General features: G+C 33.7%; 1 protein-coding gene across 1 annotated transcript in view; it reads right to left on the reverse strand.

Annotated features, from left to right (window-relative positions):
* Window positions 1-26,298, reverse strand: part of LRP1B (LDL receptor related protein 1B) — a 2,000,743-nt gene that overhangs the window by 9,094 nt on the left and 1,965,351 nt on the right. Inside the window, exon 87 of the mRNA XM_059166755.1 lies at window positions 6,648-6,724. Within this exon, the coding sequence (XP_059022738.1) occupies window positions 6,648-6,724 (77 nt within the window). The remainder of the gene's footprint in view (window positions 1-6,647; window positions 6,725-26,298) is intronic.

Below are 26,298 nucleotides of genomic sequence, written 5' to 3' on the forward strand. Positions count from 1 at the left end.
CAGAATGGGGGTTGGGGAGCCAAAGAGGAATCTTTCTTAAGTTCCATTTCCAGAATAATTTCAGCAAAATAAATCTGAGGGTTTGGCTTATGTTGTAAATGTCCATTTTCACCTTTTTCGATATATTTATAAAAGTGATCTCAGGTTGTATCATCTATCTTCAAAATGTAATAAAAGATCTATGGAATAGATAGATCTCCAAGAACAGTCAGAGTAACTAGGTCTTAGTTTTTATGCATTTGAGCATAGGGGAAAAACAAAATGGAGAAGAAACTCCATTTCTGCCTTGGCGATAAGAGCAACCATCTCTCCCCTCTCCACTCCCATCCCCCAGAGGAAGGAGATAATACCCCTTTGCTGGTGATGTGATCCACTGGAAAATATACCAACAATTATGTCACTAAAGCAGGAAGAAAATTGAATGTGAGGGTTGCTTAATAACAAGGAGGTATTAAGTAGCTCTATCAAGTACCTAATGTTAACTTTTCCAGCAGATAAATATCTAGTGTCTGTGAGACAAAGGTTTTTGTCTATTTAGAATAAGCATCTGGTTGATTCAGTTGAGTCAGCTAAAAACTAATACAAATAAACCTCAAAACTAATTGAAATTTTTTGTGGGGATCTTGAATGGCTCAAGAACGAAATATCGGGAGTTATTAAATATATAAATTTTTCTCTACAAATACACATGCGTATAAAAATACTGTGGTAGAAATGAATGGTAATATTTAGCACAATAAGCGGCTGCTTAGGGACTACAAAATAGTAATATAGATCAGTTTTGATAGCTCTAGACAGGTGATATCTCTGTGACATGGTCTATCCTGGAGATTGCTTACCAAAATACCAAAAGGTCTTTATTAAGGAAGTCTCATGTGTAAAATAATCTTCTAATTTTGAACTTTAAAAATTATTTGTTTAAAATAACCAAATAACTACCACTTCCATGCAAGACAAAAAAATGACTTGCCTAAGTTAATCAGTTTCTAAAATATAAAATTCATTTTATTATTTCATGTTCTTACCAGGACCATACATCTTAGTGAGTTTTATATTATATTACCTTCTTGGTTTGGGGAAAGTGAACTTTATATGAATGTGTCATTTATTAGTAATTAATAAAAGCAGAGATCTGGCACCTTGGATAGTAATTAACATTTATTCACAAATTTTTAAATACCAGTGAACAGCTTGGTCTTTTCATAAACTATGACTTCAACTGACTGCTCATCACTTTATAAATATCCTTACTTCATTATTTATCCTCCCCTAAAATTTGTGGTAAATTAGTAGATACAAAATACTAATTCTAATCTTTGGGCATATAAAATTACTTTCCCTTTACTGCCAATTGTATATTATTTTAAATAAGATTTTATTTGTTCCATATAGTTTCTTTGATTCCTATATAAGATAGAAATTCTATTATATATACATGCTAAAAAAAACTTACCGATCTTTCTTTTTCTTTCTGCCATCTGTGATGGCAGTTCCAAATCCTTACATTGCAGCACTTTGTTTAAGAGCCTAGACTTCTAAGATGTTTATATAACCTATTAAGGTAACCGCAATAATGCTTATTGTAGCCAATAAATAACGCAGGTGGCAACTGGGCAAGGTTTTAAAACTGGATTTTTAAAAAAAATTTTACCAAGTGGAGCAACTGGTAACAACATATATTTTTAAAAGAATTAGAAGACTTTTATCAAAATAAGTAGAATATATAGTAGTAAATATATTGTAACATATCAATCAAAATTTACTGCAGGTGTTTATTTTTTTTCCCCTGAGCTATTTGCAGATCATTTAAACTGATTTTTAAAAAAGCACATTCTATACTTATTACAGATGGAGAGGATATCTCAATGACCTTGTCATGTAAAATATAAGTCTTTCTTTGTAACATTGTTCTGAAGCCTCATTACACAACACTTTCCTGTTAGAAAGGACTGTGTTATCAGATTGTTAGATTGAAGAGACTCTTTCCTTGGGAGAGGCAGTATAGTTCGGCAGTTGAGATGATCGACTGTGGAGCCAGGCTATCTTTGTTCAAACTTCAGCTTACTAGCAACATATCCTTGGGCAAAGTAGTTACCTTTGTCTCAACTCACACATCCATAAAATGAAAGTCATCATTAATACGACCTCATAGTAATGTAAATAAGATTGTCTATTATGCAGAAAATGCAACATACATGTTTATTAAATAATTAAACATACATATTGCCATAGCACCGTGCTTGAGTAGGGGAAGGTGGTGAGATCATTTTGGGACATGTTGAATTTGAGTGTCCCATGGAATACAGATGATATAGACCTTGCCATGGATATAGATATGGGTATAGCAATTGTGCAGTGGGATCATGGCTCAAACTAGGAGACAAACTAGGCCTGAGAATAGAAATGTAGGGGTAATCAACATATAGTCGGTAAGTAAGGTTAAGAATTGTGGTCCACTGAGAACAGTGTGTATAGTGTAAGTGGAGAGAATGAGTTGTCCAGAACAGACAGGGAGAACTTATCTCATAAAGAAGAGAATTGCTTTGAGAGGTAAGAAGGGAACCAGAATAACTCAGTGTCATGGAAGTCAGGAAGAGAACCTTTTGTTTATTGGTTGAATTTATAGTGGAAAATATAAATATTAAACATGCCATTATGACGACATGTTTAATGTTATTGTTTTATGTTGTTATATTTAATGTTTAATTGTTAATTACAATTAACCTCTTTTGATATATTGCTATATATTCTGCTCTTAAATGCATGTTCACATATAGGCATATATGTGAATGTAGATATGTTTTTGTGATTAGGGTGTTTTCTCTTAAGCATTGTGATGAACTGTAATTTTAAAGGTCATAAAGAAAATATCCTCACTTTGTACCACTCTCCCTCCTGTCCCCTTGATCCCAGCACACTGGTCTTTCAAAACTTTGAGAAGTTCTATTTCCTGTTCCAGTGCTTTTGTGCCTGCTGTCCCTTGTGTTTGAAATACCCTCAGGGTCTTCTCTTTCTAATCCTTCAAATCTCAGCTTCTGTGTCATCACCTCAGAAAAATCATTCCTGACCTTAATTCTCACTTGCCATTTTACATTTTTGCTTCCTTTTTTTGCCTCCTTCACAGAACCAATAAAAACTTACTCTTATTTCATAAGTTTGCATGTTTACTCATTTTTTTGCTTCCTTGCTTTATTGCGGTATACCCTTCTAGAACCTCAGCTTCAAAGAAGAGGCACTGTCTGTTTCACTGACTTGTCTCTGGGATTTCATTCAGTCGGACACTTAGTTAAGGCTTGATAAATATTTGCTTTGGGAGAATTAGGACAAAGGCATTATTTTGTTACATGTTTCAGTTATTTCTCTGTATTTTCAAATTTTTGGTTCCTTGGTGTCACAAAGTTTGTTGGTTCTTTTTTTTTTTTTTTTTCTATTTTAAAACAAGATGGCATAAAAGAAATAAGGGCAAAATAGGAAAGGAGGAAACACAACTCCCTAACAGATATCACATCTCTGTTGTCACTGTACTAAAGTAAAGCATCTCAATATTACTGCCTCTCAAATGCTGAGTATATTCTTACCGTCTTTAATTTTAGCAAATATGAACAGCATAATTCAAACACTGAGCATTCACTCCCTTAAAACTTTAGGTAAAATTTAAATAGAAGTACCCAAGCAATATTTTATCATATTTAATTTAAAAATCTTTAAAATAACTTCAGAAAAGTCAGACTAGCTTTTTTTAAGTGGAACCTCAGCAGAACATGCTAGGATAATAGATTGTTTAATACCACTGGCTAAGTTTTTTGATACTTTAAACAGCAACAGCCAGAAAACATCAGCATGACTACTCAGAGATGATTAAGAAAGCTGTGCATCAATTAGAAAGGGAAATCTCCATACTAGCTGACAGTAGTGAGGCCAACAGATACAGTGTATTCTTCATTACCCCAAGGTCCGATCATTATGGAATGCTTCACTGTTAGTGGAAATGCAGATCTGAAACACACTGCTAAAGATCTATCTTTCTTACTGAGCAGATGACTTTTCCCCAAGTTTGGGGAACATTTGACAACCATTCAAAACCACTGGGCTTTACTTTAGGTAGGATTAGTTTAACTACCTTTTTTCCTACTTCCAGAGTTACTGAGGCAAGTTTCTCTAAGCATAAATGTCTGATGATAAGTGCCTTTTAATAGTGTCATTTTGTGGTCAACTTTGCTCAAATTTAAGAAATTTGACATTTACATAGCTAATAGCCCTTTCAATGTGCATTGATACTTCCATTAAATTTAATGACTTTAAATCAGTGATGGAAGGAAGGACATCAGAATCTTTGGAAAAAGGGCTGCAAATACTTGCACTCTTTCTGTTTGATAGTCCCTATTTATAACCGCCATATGGAATTAGAGCCATTTGCCTTATAAGGGAGTTTTTGCCCCTGCAAATAATTGGAGACACCACCCTCCAATGAAAACACCTCTTGTTTCTCTCCTCCAAACCATTTCCAAACACCAAACTCTCCCTTGTGGGAGAAACTTAATGTAAAATGTCAAAATTCAATTGATGTGGTACTTTATATACGTTTTTTTACAGAGTTTATCAATACTTATAATTGTTTTTGACTCTTTCAAAGGCTGTATTTCTTATTTATTTTAGACAACTGAGAAATCACCAAAATTAAAGGCTAATGTAAATTGTCTCCATAATTCTCAACTTATAAGTTCAGGGTGGTCTACCGGTTGGTAACTTGAAAAGCATTTTTCATTTAAAAACAATACTATTGGTAATTGTCGAGCTTTGTAGCTGGTTCACAAAATCATATGTAAATTAGTGTGTCTCCAGAACAATAACTGATAACCTAGATATGAGCCCTAGATCCTGGGAAGAGAGAAAAGGAACTTTTTTTCTTTTTCTTTCTTTTTGCAATATTAAATTAACCATGGTATATTTTGTCTCCTCTGCTAGTTTTTATGAACCAATTCCTCAAATCCCAGTGCCTATTCCTACAATAATATGCCCATAGCTTTCCAAAGGCCTTCTTTTCCCGCTTGCCTTCCCCAAAGACAACACATAAATTCCAGGGTAAACCCCAAACACTCTATGATCAAAGATTACTCATTTCTGCAAATTCGAATTTCATGTCTAGGCTATTTACTTGAGACTTATTGGCTATTTTTCTAAAATGATCATGCTTATTAGCCCAAATTAATCTCTAAATGGTGGGATTTGGGGCAGTTTTGCTTGAAAGATCTTAAGCAGTGACGGGGCAAAGAATAACAAAGAAGTAGATCAGCAAATACTGGGATCCTGCATGTAGGATTCAAAAATTACATACTTTTGACTTCAATAGTGCCTCTCCTTTTTCACAAACTCTGTAGTATGTTTTTTATTATTTTCATGAAAGCTTTTTTCACCAGCAGTAATGGACTAGAGAAAAATTCCTAAGGTAAATGTTTATCCATCAGTGATATTATTTTTCTTCTTTAAGAATATATTTAGCCACTCTGCTTGACTTATTTCGCTAAGCATGACAACTATCATATGATCTCCCTGATATGAGGAAGTGGTGATGCAACATGGAGGCTTAAGTGGGTAGAAGAAGAATAAATGAAACAAGATGGGATTGGGAGGGAGACAAACCATAAGTGACTCTTAATCTCACAAAACAAACTGAGGGTTGCCGAGGGGAGGGGGTTTGGGAGAAGGGGTTGGGATTATGGACATTGGGGAGGGCATGTGATTTGGTGAGTGCTGTGAAGTGTGTAAACCTGGTGATTCACAGACCTGTACCCCTGGGGATAAAAATATATGTTTATAAAAAATAAAAAAAGTATAAAAAAAAAAAGAATATATTTAGCCACTTGATAGATATTACATATTTCAAAATTTCTTCAGTCATAATAAAATAATTGATAATATGTGAGAATTGGGAAACTATTTTTGACTTTCATTTTGAAAATCTTTAACTGACTGAGCCACCCAGGCACCCCTCATTTTTGGAAATCTTTATAAAATCGTTTAGAATTGTTAAAAATAGACACACAATGATGATGTAGATGGACTTTCATATCAATGATCTGTCCTAAGACTACAGCTGCATAAAGAAAGATTTGCAAAATGTTGAACTATATTTTAATACACTTCAAAACAAATATTTTGAAGACAAAGAAACAATTAATCAACCATGATACTGATTAAGATTTGTTTGTTAATACACTTTTCTTTAAGACTAACCAGTAAAGTCTGCTTTACAACATATGGAAATTCAATTCAAGAAAATATACTTTTCTCTAATTAAAATATGAAATTACTTTTTTTTTCTTGGAGCATTCTCATACCCATTGTGATATATGAAGCCTTTGTAGCTGATGTACATTTCCTCAGAAAAGATTATGCTAGATTTGCAGATGTGCATTCTGGAAACTGCCAGAATTTGAACTCTTGCTGCCTAAATTAGCACGTGAATGCTGGTTCTTGTCACCAGGTGAACTCAGTGCCCCATCTTTTCCAAAACGACCTGGATTGAAATGCATTTTCTGAAAAATTCCATGAAGAAGATTTTCCAAGACTCATGTCCCCCAGGAATGGCATGGAAAATGATTTCTGTACCGTACAGAGCACCTAAGATGTTAACCTGAAGAACTTACTTGTGTTAATATGATCAGACTTGCTGCTCTTTGGGGCTGGTCTCTCACACTGTGTGCCTGACCAGTTGGTGGAGCATCTAAAAAAATTTAAAAGAAGAAGAAGAAGAAGAAGAGAAGGAGGAAGAATTATTAGTTCATAACAAAACTTACAAATCTGCTAAGTAGTAACTTCAACCAGATGAAATGGAGAAGCCAGCCACAGATTCATAAATATTAGATAGATTCATAAATATTAGTTTTGCTAATGTCCTGCATATTGCCAGTATGCTGAGGGTAACTTCAACTGGACTTCACTTGTTGAAATACTTTTTCAAAATTTAGATTAATAGTAATTTTCCTTATCCTAAATTTAGCTGATTTTATAGCAAACCTGAAAACTTAATTAAGAACTCGGAATTAATTTAAGAAGTACTGAAAATTATAAGTAGCCATGATAAAAACTGACTTTTCCTGTTGAGCAAATACATCTTTATTAAGTTTCTGGGATTTTTTTCCCCTTATTGTTCTATGTCCAACGTGTAATTAACCATCAAACAGCAAATGGTCATCTGTCTCAGTTCAAGCTGCAGAATTTTAACTCTTCTAAACACAGATAAGGAAATGCAGTCCATTCCCATAGAATCAAAACAATGTGCCCAAGTTTTTAGTGGGAGAGGTTGTCTTCCCCATATAGGTACCATGATACTATGATGAGAAGTCTAACAGAGGATGGAAATAAGAGATCTGATTAAAATCCTTTACTTAAACATAAATCACAGCCATATAATTAGCTGGATGCATCGAAATAAATGCTGGGATGGTTTTAGCTATGTTTAAATAATGCCCATTGGCTAAAATAAGATGCTTTTATGCATCTGTCAGAGGAAATCCACAGAGAGACCATTTCATTGGCTTTGGTTCTTATTTCAAATGACTGTCAAATGCCACCATATTAAGAATAGTTGCACACAATGAAAGAACAGCTTCCAGACCATTCCAAGTAGATCTCTCTGGGCATGGTGGCCAAACTAAATAGCTGCGATTTCAAGGTTTCTGCCAATTCTGTCATAGCCAATTCAGATAACTGAAGCTGTTTTTGGAACTAGGCTTCAATGATGGCATGTGAATTATTTGGGATATCCGTGAAGACGGTATTGGCTGTCCTAAAACATGGGCAAAACCTCATAAAATCATCAAGACTGAAGAACTCAAATCATGAAACAAAAATTTGTTTCATTAAAGCATATATTAATGTCAGCATAATTTATAGTAATGTTATAATTCAAGAATAGAGCTATTTGATTAATAATGATATTATAAAAATATGAGTATGAATTATGATTTAAATGAAAATTAATATATTATTAGGTCAACATTTATGCATCATCTTACCTTTTTGTTTAGATTCTTTATAAAAAGCTTACATACATACTTCCTATTCACATTTACTATATACCATAATGCAATAAATCACTAAAGTAGATAAATAAATTTTAAGGACAGGTCAGTGACTCTGTCTACATTCCTGAAATGAAGTAATGGAATGAGCACATTTTCACATAATTAAATAAAGGGGACAATGGATAAAATTATTGATTTTTTAAAAAATAATTTTTTTTCTTCAGTTGCAGTTTTGCAGATGAATGATCTAGAATATTGTTCCAATTCTTTAAAGTTTCTAATTCTTGACACAGTTCACCAATAATTCCAAATAAAGTATTTAGGATAATTGTGTATATATGTCATTGGAGTGAATTCTGATCATTGCAAAATTCTTTTTGTTTTATGTAGCTTTACATTTATCAAAACTTCCTAAGGATATTTTATATATTCCAATGGGGGAAAAACAATACTGACTTTTAAATAGTTTTATTATAGTGCTTATGTATAAAAGGTTATTTTTGTGTAGGCATATTGCATTACTGATTAAAATATAAAAAGTGGCTTTTTACACTACCTCCCTTGATAACCAAACCAAACCAAAAACAAAAAAACAAAAAAACAAAAAAACAAAAACAAAAACAAAAAAACCCTAAATCAGGGCTCATGTTAAGAGGAGTGACCTAAGATACATTTTTTGATCCTTTACTAGAGGTAAGAACCTCAGGGCTCATCATTACACTGAGATGCTGAGAAGTCAAAAAATGAAATTGCTCAGCAATGGGAGGATTAAATGCTAATTGACCAGATTGTGTTCTGACATGAACATCATGTATCGTAAGTACTTTAGGAAGTTATGAAAAATATGGCTTGAGAACTCCAGAAGAATAAAGAGATTTTTAAACAAAGAAGATAAGGATAATGTGATTCTTAATTCCAAATTCTGGAATTATTTAGGTAGGACAGGTGGTATTTGTTAACAGTACTGATTTTCTATTTTATCCATAGCTTGGAACCTAGTATTTATGATGGATAAAAGAAATCACCTGCTCATGGTGATAAAGCCCTTCTCTTTTAAATTGTGGAACCACATTTAAATTCCTAATCTTCAAGGAATATTTTACTTATTATATCCTGGATATAACTCTCAAAGACTGTGTCAGAGATATAATTAATTTTAATAGTTATACATCTTAATCAGCTGATGAACCTTGCAATTTTCCCTATACTCCTTATAAAACAATTATTTTATGGCCAAAGATAAAATATATTCCACTGTTCCACATTTGTTACAGTTTTTAAAAATAATCTCTTTTGAGATATTAAATCAAATAGAAATCATTATTCTTGTTGCCTACCTTACAAAATGACTACTTAAGACATTTGCTGCTCCATGAGTTCTTCTTCCAGTGGTTGATTTAAGACCAGGTATTTTTACCATCTTTATAGAAATTCATAAATCCTCATACCCTGAGTTGACTACAGTGATCAAAGCCATTAATGGCATAGCATTTAGCAATAAGAATGTCTGAAGATGATCAAAATTTCCTGTCCAATTCCTCACTGAATCATTTGCATTATCATGCTGACTATAGTATCTCTGGCATCTGTCTCTTTTTCATTATTCCTCAAGCAAAATCCATAGTCCATGCCCTGGTCATTTTTAATCAGTACTGTTGCAATCCAGTGCTCCCTTGCTGAGTGCAGAGCCCAGCTCAAGGCTCTATCTCATGAGCCATGATATCATGGCCTAAGTAGAAACCAAAAGTTGGATGTTTAACTGACTGAGTTACCCAGCACCAACCCCCCATTTTTTATTTCTTACCAGAACACTTCTATGTCATTACTTTTACACTTATTCTATAGGCTGTTTTCCACTATCCTTAACCTTAAGGCAACAAAAATCCCCGTTTTCTTATGTTTATCTCTATGACAGTCTGAATTATTTAACTTTTTAAACACCTTGGTGAATTTTAACTAAGTATTTTTGGAATGTGGATACAGAAAGAGAGAAAGAGGTAGAGAGAGACTTATTTATTTAAGCTATCTTTCATCCTTTTTTTACATCATCATATAAATATATTGTCCTGGGCAGGGTTTTGTTGTTGTTGTTACCTTTTTCTTTTCCCCCCATCGTGATAAATCTCCTGTTAAATGACCATCCTCTCTTGCTCCCCTCCTCCCACGCACCTCCTCTCTGGTCGTCATCAGTTTGTTCTCTATAGTTACGAGTCTGTTTCTTGGTGTATGTGTATATCTCTCTTTTCTCCTTTGCTCATCTGTTTTGTTTCTTAAATTACACACATGAGTGAGATCATATGGTATCTGCCTTTCTCTGATTGACTGATTTCACATAGCTTTATACCCTCAATGTTGTTCCAAATGGCAAGATTCCATTCTTTTTTTATGGCTCCTAACAGTTTCTTGAAGTCAATAGCTGCTTGGTAAAGCTTTATAGATTTCACACTGATTTTGACTTCTTCCCTTCTCTCTAAGGCTACTGACCTTAAAAAGAATGATTATTTACTGCTGCATTCTTTTCCTAGTTTTATTCTTCTACTTTCATTATAGTTATATGTATAAAAGTCTTAAATATATTTTATGATATTTCATTTATGTTCTACAGAAGTATGATTATCAAACTGAAAAAAGTTGCTAAAACTGAAATTCTAGAGTCCCATATACCAGAGATTTTCATTAAACAGTTTGAAGTCTGGGTCAGAAATCTTTCTTTTCTTTCTTTTTTTTTTTTTAAAGATTTTATTTATTTATTTGACAGATGGAGATCACAGAGAAACAGGCCGAGAAAGAGAGGAGGAAGCAGGCTCCCTGCTGAGCAGAGAGCCTGATGTGGGGCTCTATCCCAGGACCCTGGGATCATGACCTGAGCCGAGGCAGAAGCTTTAACCTACTGAGCCACCAAGGTGCCTCTGGGTCAGGAATCTTTAACAAAGTGATTCTGATGGAAATAATTCGCAAATCACACTTCAAGAAATATTTGAGACAAATTATTATTATAGTCCCACAGACTTTGTGGGACTATATCAAATATTATTTGATTATTTATTTTTTTTAATTTTTAGGATGAACATAATAATATTCATGCCCAGAATGATTGTTCAAAAGATTAAATTATATTGGTAGAAGTTCTTTACATAGTACTAGAAAGCTGGCTAGGTTTTTAATTTAGGTAACTAATTCTCATCTGAATGTTACTATATGAAATATGTAGTTAGTCGATTTACTGTGCCCTTTAAAAGTTTGTGAAATTATTGTATAGTTAATATATACTCTGTTTCAATTGTAATATTTTCTAGCACAAAGGAACACCTTTGTGTAAAGGCAATAGTATAGCAGATATTACTAGGAAGACTAGTAAAAATTTTAAACTGTCTACAATAATGCTAGCTCTGAAGTAGCACAGATTGAGAATTGAGACTATCAGATACAGAACACTAAAGATGTATTAAAATCTGAGATACTGCCTTTCACCATGTAACAAGGATCAACTTACATGGACCACAAATGTCCTTTTGTAGAAATGTCGTCTAAAGTCACTTGCTTTGGGAGAACTTCAAAATAAAATAATCTGATTAATATCCACTCCCTCTTTTCATCAAATTTAAAGGTCATGGGACTCTTCTGACCAAAGTAAGATTCAAAGGTGAACCTTAAAGCAATTTGGAATTGAATTTCTCCTCTTCTTTATATGTGCTAGGCTGCCCTTATTAACCATGAAGACGGAGACATTTAGAAGGAAAAAGAAAGCCTCACGGGGGGGGGGGGGGGGGAATGGCACAAAGGGATTAAGGAAACCTTAGAAAACTCATGCATAGTGTCATCCATCCCTTTGTGCTCCAAGAACTTCAATAAAAAATGAAAAATACTACATTTTGTCTACCAGATTTATATAGTAGTACTTCCATATTTATGTAAAGAAAATTTAAAAAAAAAGTCAGCAAAATATTTTTTCCAATTAATTGGGCAAATTTTAGTCTTTCAGTATTGAATCATGACTATTTTTGCATGGTGTTCTAACTTTGAATCTCTATACTCTTACAGTACCTTTTTGTGCCCTTTTCTTTGCAGACAGTAGTATTGCAAAATGTTATATAGACAGTTATCTAGATATTTAGTCACCTGTTTGTTAATTTTATCATAAAACACTTTTTTGAAAACACTTTTAGATATTTTATTGTTTCAAAGCTTTCTGAGCTAAAATTATTTCATATATTCATAATGATTCATATTTTTTGTAATATGTCCCCAAAATTTCCTACTCTAACTTTAAGGGGAAATTTTGCATAAGGTCCAATTAACATTTGCTAACTTTGTGCCAGATCTTAGGATAAATATATTCATATGAAAAATGCTCTTATTCAATTCTATAATAATGTAGGAATTGGAATTATTCAGTGCGTGAAATGAGGAAGTGCTTGTTCAAATAATTTGCCAGAAAAAAAATAGCTAATAAGTGGTAGAAATAAAACATGGTGTTATTATTTCTTATTCTGCAACAATGCCCTTGATCCTTCTAACTCAACTCAGGAGTAGGAAGAAATGCCTTTCTTTAGTCCCTCATGTCCAGGAGAGTACTAGTCCCTCAACAGGAAACCCAAAATGTTGTCTGAACAAAAGGAAATAATATATATTTTTAAGTAGTAAAATTGTAGGAATCACCATATTGGCTCAGACCTGTGGTCAGTAATGTTTAACATTATGTCTCCAGCAGTAACAATGAGGAACATATTATTAAAAAGTGTTTACATCCTTCTTGATATCAATTTTGCATTTTTATTTTGGTTCCAAAATATTGTAAGTGTGTCTAATATACCTTCAAAGAGCCATTATCTATAAATTCATCTATATTATTACTCAGTACAGGTTTGAATTTCCAAAACTATTCACTCTATTTTTCACTTATTTTTTAATTTTTTTTTTTTTAAGATTTCTTATTTATTTATTGTCAGAGAGAGAGCAAGCAGAGTCACAGGAAGAGGCAGAGAGGGAAGCAGGCTCCCTGCTGGACAAGGAGCATGATGCGGGACTCAATCCCAGGACCCCGGGATCATGACCCGAGCTGAAGGAACCAACTTAACTGACTGAGCCACCCAGGCGTCCCTATTTGGTATTTTTTACATACAATTTTGTACTACAATTTCTATTTATGCAGTATTAGTCTCAATCGAAATTTAACTGTTACTTCTTACATGGCAACAGCTAGGGATTACTGTGTTTTATTTTCTTCAGAAAGCTTAAAGTAGAAGCTTGGATTTAGTTGGTTTTTATAAGTATACTCTATTCTACTCTATAAGAACATATTATAATACATAGTTTGAAAACATTACATTAAATCATTGTGTTATTTATGCTGATAAAATTAGTAAGACAAAACTAATCTTACTTTAATATTAAGAGAATTGGGGCAGAAAGAGTTTTGGTTTCTCAGAATTGTTAAAGTGATAAAGTAAAAAAAAAAAAATGGATATTAAACAAACTCTGACCCACAATTATTTTAGGAAAAGTAAAAATTAATAAGAAATTGAAGAGGTGGCCATGAATAAAATAAAAGTAACAGAATGGATTATTTAACATGATTTATTTTAAGAAGTAAGGAGGACTATAAAACAAAAGATGAAATCTAGTTTGCCAAGTAATTACCCATAAAAGGAAGTTTGTTAAGATTGGGTGGTTTAAGTTAGAAATGTTTAAACATAAAATTCTGCACAGGCCACTTGAGCAGAAATGGCTACCAAAGTGTGAAATGATGACTGAATAAATACTAAAAAAAAAAAAAAAAAGAAAAAAAAGAAAGAAAAGAAAAGAAAAATAGAAGTCCCTAGTAATGGAAAATTTTTATCATCTAAATACTCCCCAGAAAATTTTATTGAAAGCAGATCAAAAAAGCATGAGGTGTTTTTTTAGAGTGGATAGACAATTTCTACTTCACTGAATACATTACATGCACCAAATGAAAACTAAAAGGAATAATTATAAAATTAGTATTAAGTAATATGGTGGATGTAACTGAAGACCTAAAAGCAGAGGTTAGAAACAGTGGTTACAATGCTATAGCTAAAGGTGAGAGGAAAAACAATTCACCCTGTAATATCAGTAGAAAGCTCTCTGTATACATTGCCCAGATCAAAGGCCAGTCCCACAACTGTCTTAAAAAGACAGCAAACCGTGGGGGGCAAAATTCTCTTAGTGCCATGAACACAAAGTAACTACTTTGCCATATTTTGTGATTTAGCACAAAATAAGGGTATGCAATAAAGACTTTTCTATTAAAAACAAAACAAACAAACAAACAAACATACAACTTCATCAAGGCCCTTCCTAATTTTTAGGGCTTCTGTGGTACAGGATGTGAAATCTTAAATTATTATGAGGATGTCTGGCATATCCAACAGTACCTATTAACTATTGTTCAAGACATATTAATCCCATGCAAATCTGGGACAATGGGACGAAGATCAGAAAGTGTTACCACAATGTTTTGAGTATGTGAATATCTTTAAGTCCAATATAACTTTAATTCTCTAAAAAATATTTAATTTAGTTTCTATTGCAGTGCTCATGAGCTGAGATATTGATGTTGGTCATGCTAATTTATAACCTAAATCCCTGAAAAATGATTCTGACATAAAAATGGACTTTGGCTTTATGGTACTTCTGCATATTCTTTGTTCTACTTACAAGATTACCATATATATACCAAAAGGTATCACCAAATCTTCCCACCAACCGTTTGTTGTTAGGTGACCTTGTATTAGTATCTTGTATTAGTGTGGATACCAACTTCCCAATTACAGCCTTTCAGGCTTCCTTAAAATCTAGGGCCTGAATTTTCAAAGTTTTTTTTTTTTTTTTTTTTACATTTAATTGTTCTAAAACAAAAGGAGTAATTTAAAAAAAAGAATATGAGATAGATTAATTGCGAAAGTCAAGCTTCAGTATGAATTAACAAATTTGTGTATGCTATTAAAAGTTAGTCATACAGCAGTCACCAGATTTGTTCAACACTTATAGAAGCATGGTACAGATAGAATTATAGGAAGTTTTAGAACAAAGATGCCCATTAACACACATTTCTTTCCTAATCCAAGTGTTAGATTACTTTTCTGACTCAAGGTGAGAAGGTTTATGCAGGCAATGGGCTAAAAATTGATTCAGGAAGTAGAGAAAAATGTCTTCAATAAATCTAAAATGCTACACAGTATTATGGTAGCATTTTTCACTATGGAGAATACTGCCATTTGGGGGTAGTTCTAAATATTTTTATGCATTTGATCAACATGTAATCATAAATAGGGTAACTTCTATTTTTTGTTCTCTATATATGTATTCATGGATATCTAAGTATGCATTTGCCCATAATTATGCTAGACTGTGATTAATTTAAGGTGGAGATTATTATTCATCTTTGTATTCTCTCATTTCTTGAACAGTATCTGGCACATAGTCAATGTGTGTATCTGGTTAATCAATATTTGCCATCTGACAAAATGAATGAATGAACCCATGAGGCATGGAGGATGCATGGCTGAACACATACGAATACACACATATAGAGATATATGTGCCGTACTCATTCTATGAAGAATATACAGCACCATTCGTAAGAATATGCTATCAGCTAGTTACCAGTCAGCCATTTCTCACTGAAAGTAATATTGATCCACCACGGGAAACACTTCAGATGTAAGAACTACAGTAATAGGCAAATATTTTCTTCCTTCTTTCTTTTTGCTTCCCTCTTTCCTCACTTCCCCCTTCCGTTTATTAATTCTTCCCTCTATAAAATCAGGTGATCACATTCTAGCAACTTGGGGATGTAAAATTTTTACTTATTCAGTGATATAAATTGTGTAATAATTCAGTTCTTGTCTCAGGATACAGACAACAAAGAAATGTTTTTCCTTCTATGACAAAACTTATAAAAGTGTTTGATGAATTCTTTGGTATGGAAACCAGTTATTGGTATTAAATTAAATAATTTAATTCAATCAATTAATTTAAACTGTTGTCTGAAACTAAAGTATATGCTGGGACACAAACAGCACGGGTGAATTTGGGAATCAGACCTACCTGTATTGTAATCTAGTCTCCTCTCCTCACAAAAAGGATGTATCCTTCAGCATTTCATCCATTTCAGTTTTTAGTTTATAAAAATGGAGAGAGTGAGTGAGCGATATTTCCTGCTTTGCCACACATTGTCTGCAGATACAGTCTCATATGACGTTACCTTTGTTTTCCTCTTAAATCCACTTCCTTTTTACTGTATATGTTACCTTTCTATTTTTTATGTTTTCCATTTACTGCCTCAAAAGATTTTTCCTTCTTCACTTCTTTTTTTGGTGGGGGGAGGTAAATTGATAATTATAGAAGCGAAAACAAAAACAAAAACAACAAAAACAAAAACCTTCCCTGGGAGATTAAGTGACATATGATGTATATAAAATTTAAATATCATTTAACTTAATTTAACTCAAATGATGATGTTATGAATATTAAATTATTAAATTTAAAGACTGTATATATCATGCCAATATCTATGTAATTGTAATTGCTTATTTGTAACGCCCACGGGAAGAAGTATTAGCTTAAGGCTTTAAACTCCTTTAACATAATGACTTCTTTCTGTTACTAACTTACGATAAAAAAGGAGAAAGAACGTATTTTCTTGAATAATGATAGTATGAAGAATCTTTATTTTTTTTACCCTAAGTCAATGTTGCTAGTTAAACTGTATGTGCCAGACCCTTTTCTTGGAAGTGTATAAAATTAGTTTGGGATCAGGTACTAGGTCAAAGGCTGACTGATACAGTTTTTTTTACTTGTTCCAGCATGGAATACGAGAAAGAAATAAATCTCTGTTGTTAAAAGCATCTGAAATTATGAATTTTTTCTATAACAATAAAATCTGGGGAAAGTAGTCTAAATAGATAGGAAAAAAATTTAAATTGTTAAAGAGGTAGCATTAACAAATGAAAATATTATGTAGTTATATTGTGCTTAGTTTCTTTGTTTATTCTGATTTGCTGATTATATGAAGTCACATATATGATTATATGTTTCCAAATCAAGGGAAGATAATGTGACAACATCAAAGCTTTATAACAATAGCCACCCCAGGACGCCTGGGTGGCTCAGTGGGTTAAGCCACTGCCTTCGGCTCGGGTCATGATCTCGGGGTCCTGAGATCGAGTCCCGCATCGGGCTCTCTGCTCAGCAGGGAGCCTGCTTCCTCCTCTCTCTCTGCCTGCCTCTCTGCCTGCTTGTGATCTCTCTCTGTCAAATAAATAAATAAAATCTTTAAAAAAAAAAATAGCCACCCCATATATGTAACTCTGTAATAAATGTTCTCTGTTAAGCAGTGCCACTATACTCTCAAAGCAAAAACTATACTTAAAATTTGCACAGAAAGATGTGATATCTGTATTGCATGTTTTCCCCTCAGCACGACTAGCATGTGAAAGTCAGGACGAGCTTGTTACCTAGGATCATAAAGGATAGATACTGATGTGACAGCTTCTCTTCGCCTTTACTACTCCAAAAGACAAGCACATCTCCTATTTTCTGCTTTGAAAATATGCCAAGGGGCAGGAAAGCAAATAAGGAACGTGCAATGACCTGACTCTTGAAATAGGGACAATACAGGCCGCTAAAGTTGAATTGCTCAATACCCCTGCTGGAAAGTTGTGATCTGTTTGAAATCCCTCAGGACAAGTTCCTTGGGCTCTTCTCAAATATTCTCTATGGGGCCACAAGGTCGCTGGTCCACATGCAGGAGCGCTGCTCAGCTTGACAGCAAGACTGGGGAAGAGCAAACGGTGTAGTCTCCTTTCTGCAAGGCCAGCATTTTGAGAAACTAAGGCCTTCATTAGCTGGAGTGTAGAGAATGATTCCCATCTCTTTCAAATCTGTGACAGAAACAGAACTCATCATCCTCTTCCCACAAGTCCAGACAAAGGCTTCTGTAGTACCTGCACATTTCCTTATGTGTTCCTCTCACCCTTAGGACTTAGAAAATAATGCTGAACTTTTAATAAAATGATTAGATTGGAAGAATCACAAAACCAAAGAAAATGACAAAAGACCTAATGTAGATCTTTCTCTTAATGAATGTCCCTTTGGTATTTATGTATTTGTTTTGCATCCTTCTGCATTTAAAACCTCTGTTTTACAAATGTTTAGGAAGTGACTTCCTCTGTGTGTTTTCTAAGGTAAATTAGGGCACACCTATTGTCCTTTTTTTTTTTTTTTTAAAGATTTTATTTATTTATTTGACAGAGAGAGAGAGAGATCACAAGTAGGCAGAGAGGCAGGCAGAGAGAGAGAGGGAAGCAGGCTCCCTGCTGAGCAGAGAGCCCAATGCGGGACTCGATCCCAGGACCCTGAGATCATGACCTGAGCCAAAGGCAGAGGCTTAAGCCACTGAGCCAACCAGGTGCCCCCTACTGTCCTTTTTTTCTCCATAGGACTGGAGCTGGGTTTTACTTAATGTAATTCCCCTCTCACTAACTCTCCTTGGACTACTCCTCTTTTCTTTATGCCACATATCACCTCATTTTCAATAACAAGCACTTAAAAAACCAAACCAAAACAAAACAAACAAATGAACAAAACATCTGCACTTTATTTTTCATCTTCAGACTCCTAGAAGCCCAAATTATACCAGGTTCTGATCATTTATGTCTAGTGTATTACATCGGCTTTAAGATTTTCCTTTTTAATTTTTTTTTAATGTTTATGTTGAAGAACAATACTCTATGTTCTTTACTTATATTATATTTCTTAATCCTTAGAACAATTTTAGAAAGTGCATGCTATGAGCATTTCCATATTAAGATGACAAAGGAACGAAAGGAGAAAAAACTAAGCAAGCAAAACAGACTGCAGTCCCCAAGATAGCATGTCCTCTGTCACTTGGTTCTTGTGTGTCTTGTTAACCACAAACCACTTTTGAAAAGCCATTTTTTTAATTGAAAAATATCTTTGTCTTCCTTTTCATTACAAACTTGGATTCATCTTTTAAATCTTTTTTTTTCCCCCCAAACCTGTGGCTTCTTGTTCCTGCAGAGCACCATGTCATCAAGACCTTTCTGAAACATTCAGATGATCATGGTACTCCATATTTCAAACATTGTCAGTGTTCCCCTATTGCTAATGGAATGGGTTTCAAATTTCTAGGTAGCTATTCTATGTTCCTCAGAATTATTTTACTGTGTAATATTATTGTTCAATGCTCCTTTATTAGCATAATTTACTTGCCCAGCTACAATTCCCAGAGTCCCTGCCATATTCCTTCTTCCCTTAATCTCTTCCCTCAAATAGACTCAGAGTCCTTCAAGGGCAGGGGCTATATATCCTGACTTTCCTCTTCTTCCCTGTCCATTTTTGGTAGAGATTTCCAGACTAAAAACAATAAACAAACAAAAGGCAAGGAGAAGAGAGAACAAAAACAAATAAAATTATGTTCTTCTAATAAGTAAGATGGTGAATTAAGCCTATTTAGTTTTTGTAGAGAATCATTTAACCTGAGTTTCAGAGCATTCAGGAAACACCCCAGGGTAGCATTAGATGGAAATTATGATAAAATCAATCATTTTTCTATTTTTTCTGACTCTTGCAGTTTTCGAAAATTTAATAACAAAGTAAGAGTGGTATTACTATGATGATAGTAATATCACAGGCTGTCAGATCTCACAGTACAAAAAGACACCAAGATACTATTTTTTAGCAACATTAGCTAAGAACATACCACATGCAGAATGTATACTAGCTATTGGGGCAAATAGATAACTCATACTCAACTTCTTACTTGAAGGAATTTACAAACTACCAGAGAGAAACAGACATAGAAATTTAAAGGGGCTGTGGAGTGTACAACAGGCAGCATTCCCAGGCCAGTTTCAAAGAAATATGCTCCATGTCCAAAGGCCACACAAAGATGAGAGGTCAATTCCATCCATAAAATACGGAATGTCAGGGAGGAGTATGAGCAATGTTAAGCGCATAGATATTCTCACACACACATGATCAAAGAAAGGAGATAATTTCATGGAAAACCATTTTTCCTAAAAAAAAGATGAACAAAAAACCCAGATACCCATATAAATCTAACAAAACCAAAAAGAAAAAAAAAAAGAAAAAGTATTAGATTGGGGGAAAATTCTCATCGTATTTTATTTTTAGCTTTTGTTTGAAATGAACAAGTAAAACATAAAAACTAACATTGTCATCTTGTTTTGACCAAATGGAGAATTGTTCTGCTATGGGCAAAAAGAAATAATATATAGTATAAGAAATATCTTGGAGTTTTGTCATTTTGAAAACAGTCATTTCCTGAATTGATATTATTTCAAAAGCAATGCACTATCAGAGATCTTTTTGGTTCTCCCTTTTCAGATGACACAAATATTTTTAAAAACTGCCTTTTCTCTTCTCTTCTTGGAAAAGAATACAAATTACACAGATTACTATTTTAGAAAAGTAAATATTACACAAATTCAACCAATAATAGATAACTATTTGCCTTTAAGCTATGCAAGTCAAATATTATTGTATTTTGTTCACTGATAAACCCTTTGGTGCCTAGGATGTTGTCTGGTTTATAGTAGGTGCTCAATAAATGGTTGTTGATGAATGGGTATAGGAAGAGAAGATTGACAGTATATTTGTTCTCTATAAGGGTAAAATATGAACCAATCAAAGGTCATACACCTGGGATTCTAGTATGAACAGATTTTTTATTATTTTTAATATTGCTGCTAATGGAAATTTAGTCTTTTCAGTGTCTTCATATGTATCTTAGAAGGATTTGGGGGAGAATTTGTGTCTGTGGTTGTGACTCCAACACAATTTTAAACCTGATTGCAAACAAGCAAACAAAAAAAAAATCAGATTGGACTCAGATTTAAATATATTGTGCCATATAGACTTAATATAAGTGAACACTTAGTCCAAACATCACTTTATAGACAAGGAAAAAGTGACACAAAGAGTCATTAATCAATTTCTCAAAATCATAGCTAATTTCGTTCATAAAGTCTATATACTTTTGGACCCAATATTTCCACTTCTGGGTGTTAATCCTAGAAAACTATCGAGAAAGTACAAAGATAGTTGCATACATGTTTTTATCTTTGGAAAAAAGTTAACAAAAGAACATAACACAAAAACAAAACCACATACCTAATAACTGAATGATACATGGCTGTAAAGTAGGAAAAATGCAGACAATGGAACACTGGACAACAACTAAGAATAAAAGCATCTAATTATATATGTTGACATGGAATGCTGTTCAGAATGCTACAAACATGATTTTATTATTGGAAAATGAAATGTATACTCTAAATATTGCTGGAAGACAACAATGTAATATAAATAAAAGTCTGGCCCTAATAAGATATTTTTACAAGTAGGAATACACTATTAACTTGATACTGAGTTGAGTAGTTCTTCACAGTATTAATAATTTCTAACCCTCACAACAAAAATTATAAAGCAGCCCAAATACTGGCAAAATATATACATCAGAATTTTTTAAAAACTTGGTTTTAACAAAATGTGATGTACTTACTTTAAAAAATATCAAAATTTTTCCTTTTTTTTTAGTTACCAAAGCAGGGAGGGGTCAGGGAGCAAGTGAAATAGGTAAAAGGATGAAGAAGGACAAATTTCCAGTAACAAAATAAGGAAGTCATAAGAATGTAATGTACAGCATAAGGAATATTGTAATAACTTTGTGTGGTGACAGATGGTAACTACCATTATCATAGAGATTGTTTCATAGTGTATAAAAATATTGAATCACTCTAATGTATACCTGAAATTAATAGAATATTGCATATTAATTATACTCCAATTAAAAAAATAAATTCTTTTGTATTACCCCCCCCAAAAAATCAAAATTTTTGCCAAATAAGAATAAAAAATTCCTAGATTTTGTGTTTTTCTAGGCTATTCTGTGGAGTTTTCTTTTTCCTCTACATATAGTAATAAGAGAACATGGCCATCAAGAGACAAAAGTGAAGGCTTTCAAAGAACAAATGTATTCCTTAAATTGAAGGATACAGTAATAAAATTTCTATATGAAAAAAAATCTGTCTCCTTCATAGATCTCAATACTTTATAGACTTTCCAAATGTATATAAGCTCTGCACATTCAAATAGTTTTCCACTCTATGAAAAAAAGAAATGTACTATCAACAAACAAAAGCAAGCACTATATCTTAGCTCTTAAATCAATTTTTTGTTTCCTGTAAGGCTTTTAGACAAACAAGTACATACTATCTTTTCATTAAAGATACATGGCCACTACCAATTGAAATCTGAGGTTGAAATCCATGTTTCCAAAAAGCTCCCCTTATAAGGAAAATCAACCACTAGAAAGATATCCCAAGGGCTTAATATTCTCCTGTCATATAGAGCTTTCAAAACATCTCCCTTAATGGCCATTCAATGGCAAAATCCAATAAACCAAAATTTATAATTTTTATCCTCCTTAAACTATCTAGAGTTGATCTATATTCTTTTCTTTTTTCCTTTCTTTTCAAATTCTTTTACACTCTCTACTCCTTTGACTTGGAGGAATCTACTCTTGGACAAGTTCCCCCCAATTTCTATTTTTTCTCATTTGCTTCTGCTGATTCCTTTGTAGCACAGAATCAAACAGCGGTATTTCCTAGATCCTTAATCCTCTACTTTTCTTTCTGTAAACCCACTCTTGTGTCGTGGCATAACATACACTTCATCAATTGACCCCAACATATCTCTCTAGTTTTCTCTCTTCCCAGTTTGCCATGTAGCCTATGTTCTGTTCTCAATAACCTATTCAGACCTATTCTGAATATTCAACAATATTCAGACCTATACTCTTCCTCTTTCAAAAAAAGTTTTTAATCATTTCCCATCTGTACAAATACTACACTTTTTTTTTCCAAAATACTATGAAAATATCACTTCACCTATAAAGTTTTTCTCTCCCCAATAAGAAATTATTAATTGATCTCCATTGAAATATTTTCCTATAATACTTTGGTTACATTTCTTTGTTTGTTTTTTTGTATTTAACTTCCAGTTAGATAATGTATAGTGTAATTTTGGTTTCAGAAGTAGAATTTAGTGATTAATCACTTACATATAACACCCAGTTCTCATTACAAATGCCTTCCTTAACACACATCACCCACTTAACTATTAAAACAATTGTCAAATGGAATTTTAAGGTTTTTAAATCCATTCATCTACCAAAATAAATTTTAAATTCTTGTTTTTTTTTAAATATTTTATTTATTTATTTGACAGAGAGAAATCACAAGTAGATGGAGAGGCAGGCTGAGAGAGAGAGAGAGAGGGAAGCAGGCTCCCTGCCGAGCAGAGAGCCCGATGCGGGACTCGATCCCAGGACCCTGAGATCATGACCTGAGCCGAAGGCAGCGGCTTAACCCACTGGGCCACCCAGGTGCCCCAAAAAGATAAATTTTAAATTCTTCAAAGTAAAAACCATGTTGGAGTTAGTAGAGTGTAAAGAAAGTAGTACAAAGTAAGAGTTACAACGGGGGCATGAACTTCAGAACCAAGCAAGTATCATCTGAATCTCAGGTATCCATAGCTTCCTAGTATATAACCTCAGAGTTATCATCTGTGAAATGGGGATAATAATTACATCATGATAATGATAATGATAACATAATAATATCCCAACTCTATATAAAATATGTAAAGTGCCTAACATAGTGCTTGGTGGAAAGTATTTGCTAAGTCAGTTTTAGCTCTTACTAATTATTCTTCCAAATTTACACAGGGTATCATTCATCTTATGTTATCAATAAACATTTGGCAAATGGATTAATGAATGGATGATAGCAGAATATCATTATCTCTCCTATGCTTCTTTTATAGCTTAAGTAATTTGAGGGATTCAGTAAGCATTACTGCTACCATCAGAATAAATTTTAGGTTTTAAAAAACAAAGGTGCAGACAAAATTTCCATAAAACCAAATGCATATAGAGATAACGACAAACATACATAAAAGTAAAATGTTTTTGTGCTAAACCTTTCCAATTAAGTTATTTTTCCTCACTGAACTTATGAAATAGGCTTATTATCAGCTTGAAAGGTGATAATCAGGGGCTGGGCGCCCCTGATGATACTTTGTAAGAGTAAAAAGTGGAAGAGAACATTATTACAGGCTGCTACTCCCATGAGAGATATCGATTCTGGGGACACAGGAGCATTCTCTTGGCAGACATGTTCCTAGACCTATTTATGGGGAGGAAGGAGGGTTGGTCTGAAATGTTATGTATACTTTGCCTGGACATAATGAAGAGGGACAAGAATAATGAAGACTGGGCTCCAGAACAGTCATTACTATTGTCCCAAACATGAAGTACCATGTATACATGAAGTATACATGAAGTATACATCAATGTTTAGCCAAGGATCATTCTGGACTTACTAACTCTGAAATACCCATGAATTTCTTGCCCTTGCTCTTCTACCCTCCAGTTGCCCTATGCAGGCTCAAGCACCTGTCACTTTTCTCCTTAAGTGGTGCCAAATCTTCTCATGTGGAGGGAGTCCCAGCAGCTGATCTCCAGGGCTCTCCCCACATGCTCATCACCTTCAAAAGCCAACTCCTTCAGCTCAGATCTCTGATGTCTGGCTATTCATTCTTTTTGGGATCCTACATAATCCTCTAACTTTGGCATAAATAGGATTCTAATTTACTATTTCTGTTTTATGTCTTCACACCCCTCCCCTTCCCAACTACAGACACCCTTCAGTCTAACTATATGCAGCCACTCACACAGTTCTGCAAATAGCCCATTAAGTCTCACATCCATGTCTTTGCTTATATTATTCTTCCTTTTCAGAAGGCTCTTCCCAACCTCACTGAAATACATGAACTAGGTGAACCACAAAAAATCGCCATTTCTATAAACCTTCCATTTCTGTTAACAAATCACTTGCTCTGCTATGACTTTATTGCCCTCTCTTTTTTCCTGTGTTCACACCTACATTCTTATAGGTTAAGTTGTTGTTTATAAATTTTTCACCCCATTAATTAATGGGCTTCTTGATGGTGGGTTTTAATTTAATTCATCTTCACTTGTCTAGGATTTAGCACACTTTCAGGGTCTACAAATATTTGCTGAATGGCTGCAGGAATTTAGGGTGGAGCCAGGTTGAGGTAGAACTGAAGAAGAGTCTCCTCTGTCTTCACTTAAACAAGATACAAACCCGAGTGTGACCTGATTCACCCGAGAAGTGAATCAGTGCCTTAATAGATCAGTTTATATACATTTTGTAGGCTAACATTTAAAGTATTACTTTTGGATGTAGTTTATATAGGAATATTGGTTTGACATATTCAAATATCTTCCAGGAAAAAAAAAAAAAAGGAAAGAAAGAATACCATTTTTTCCCTATGTGCTTACTTTAATCAGTTGCTTTTTTTTTTAGTATGATCTAAAGAATGACATTTTCTTGAATAACAATATAGATAATTTGTGAACAAAACCATAGAGTTTTGATAATGAACAATCTGAATTTCAATATAATTGTGCTTAAAGACTATTAAGAAGTACACTGTGACACCACCCTGGGGCTGCCATCAGGTACCAGGCATGGCTGTTTATGACACTAGGTATTATGGGCGATGTCACATATAAGCCATCTCTAAAGCTCAGATACAAAGTGCAAAAATTACTTCCGTTGTGATGAACATCGATAGTCACCCCAAAGGTGGCCCCTGAAATTTCTCAGAGATAATAAGTTTGTTTGTTATGGACAAAAGGAAAAATTTAAACTATTAGGAAACCAAATTTTTACCATGTACCTATTTCTTCCATGAAGAAATCTTTCTGGTTAAGGAAAGAGTGTTCTCAGTAAAAACATGGGAAAGCAAATAATGTATTATTTCATCAGTACTTGAAATGGACAATCAGTTACCAAATAAAAACCACTATTCCAAATACAGTACAGACTATAGCAATAGTCTAAAAACACCCGCTTCTGTACTTCCTTAATTAAAAGCCACTATTCTAGCAAATGTGTTTTTATTAGGCAGTTCCATGAGCTTTTCCATTCCCTCCATTATATTTCCAGACACTCTAGCTGACTGTGGTGCATACACTTGTCGGTGAGCGAAGCAAAGGTTAAGTGTGTGTGACACAGATGAGCCCTGAGATTAAGTATACACTGTGAAATGCATGTGGATGTTCATGACTTAAACCAATGAACTGTGGCCTGAAATGATGTCACACGAAGCGCAG

The sequence above is a fragment of the Mustela lutreola genome, chromosome 3 (assembly GCF_030435805.1).
Source record: "Mustela lutreola isolate mMusLut2 chromosome 3, mMusLut2.pri, whole genome shotgun sequence".
Classification (NCBI taxonomy): domain Eukaryota; kingdom Metazoa; phylum Chordata; class Mammalia; order Carnivora; family Mustelidae; genus Mustela; species Mustela lutreola.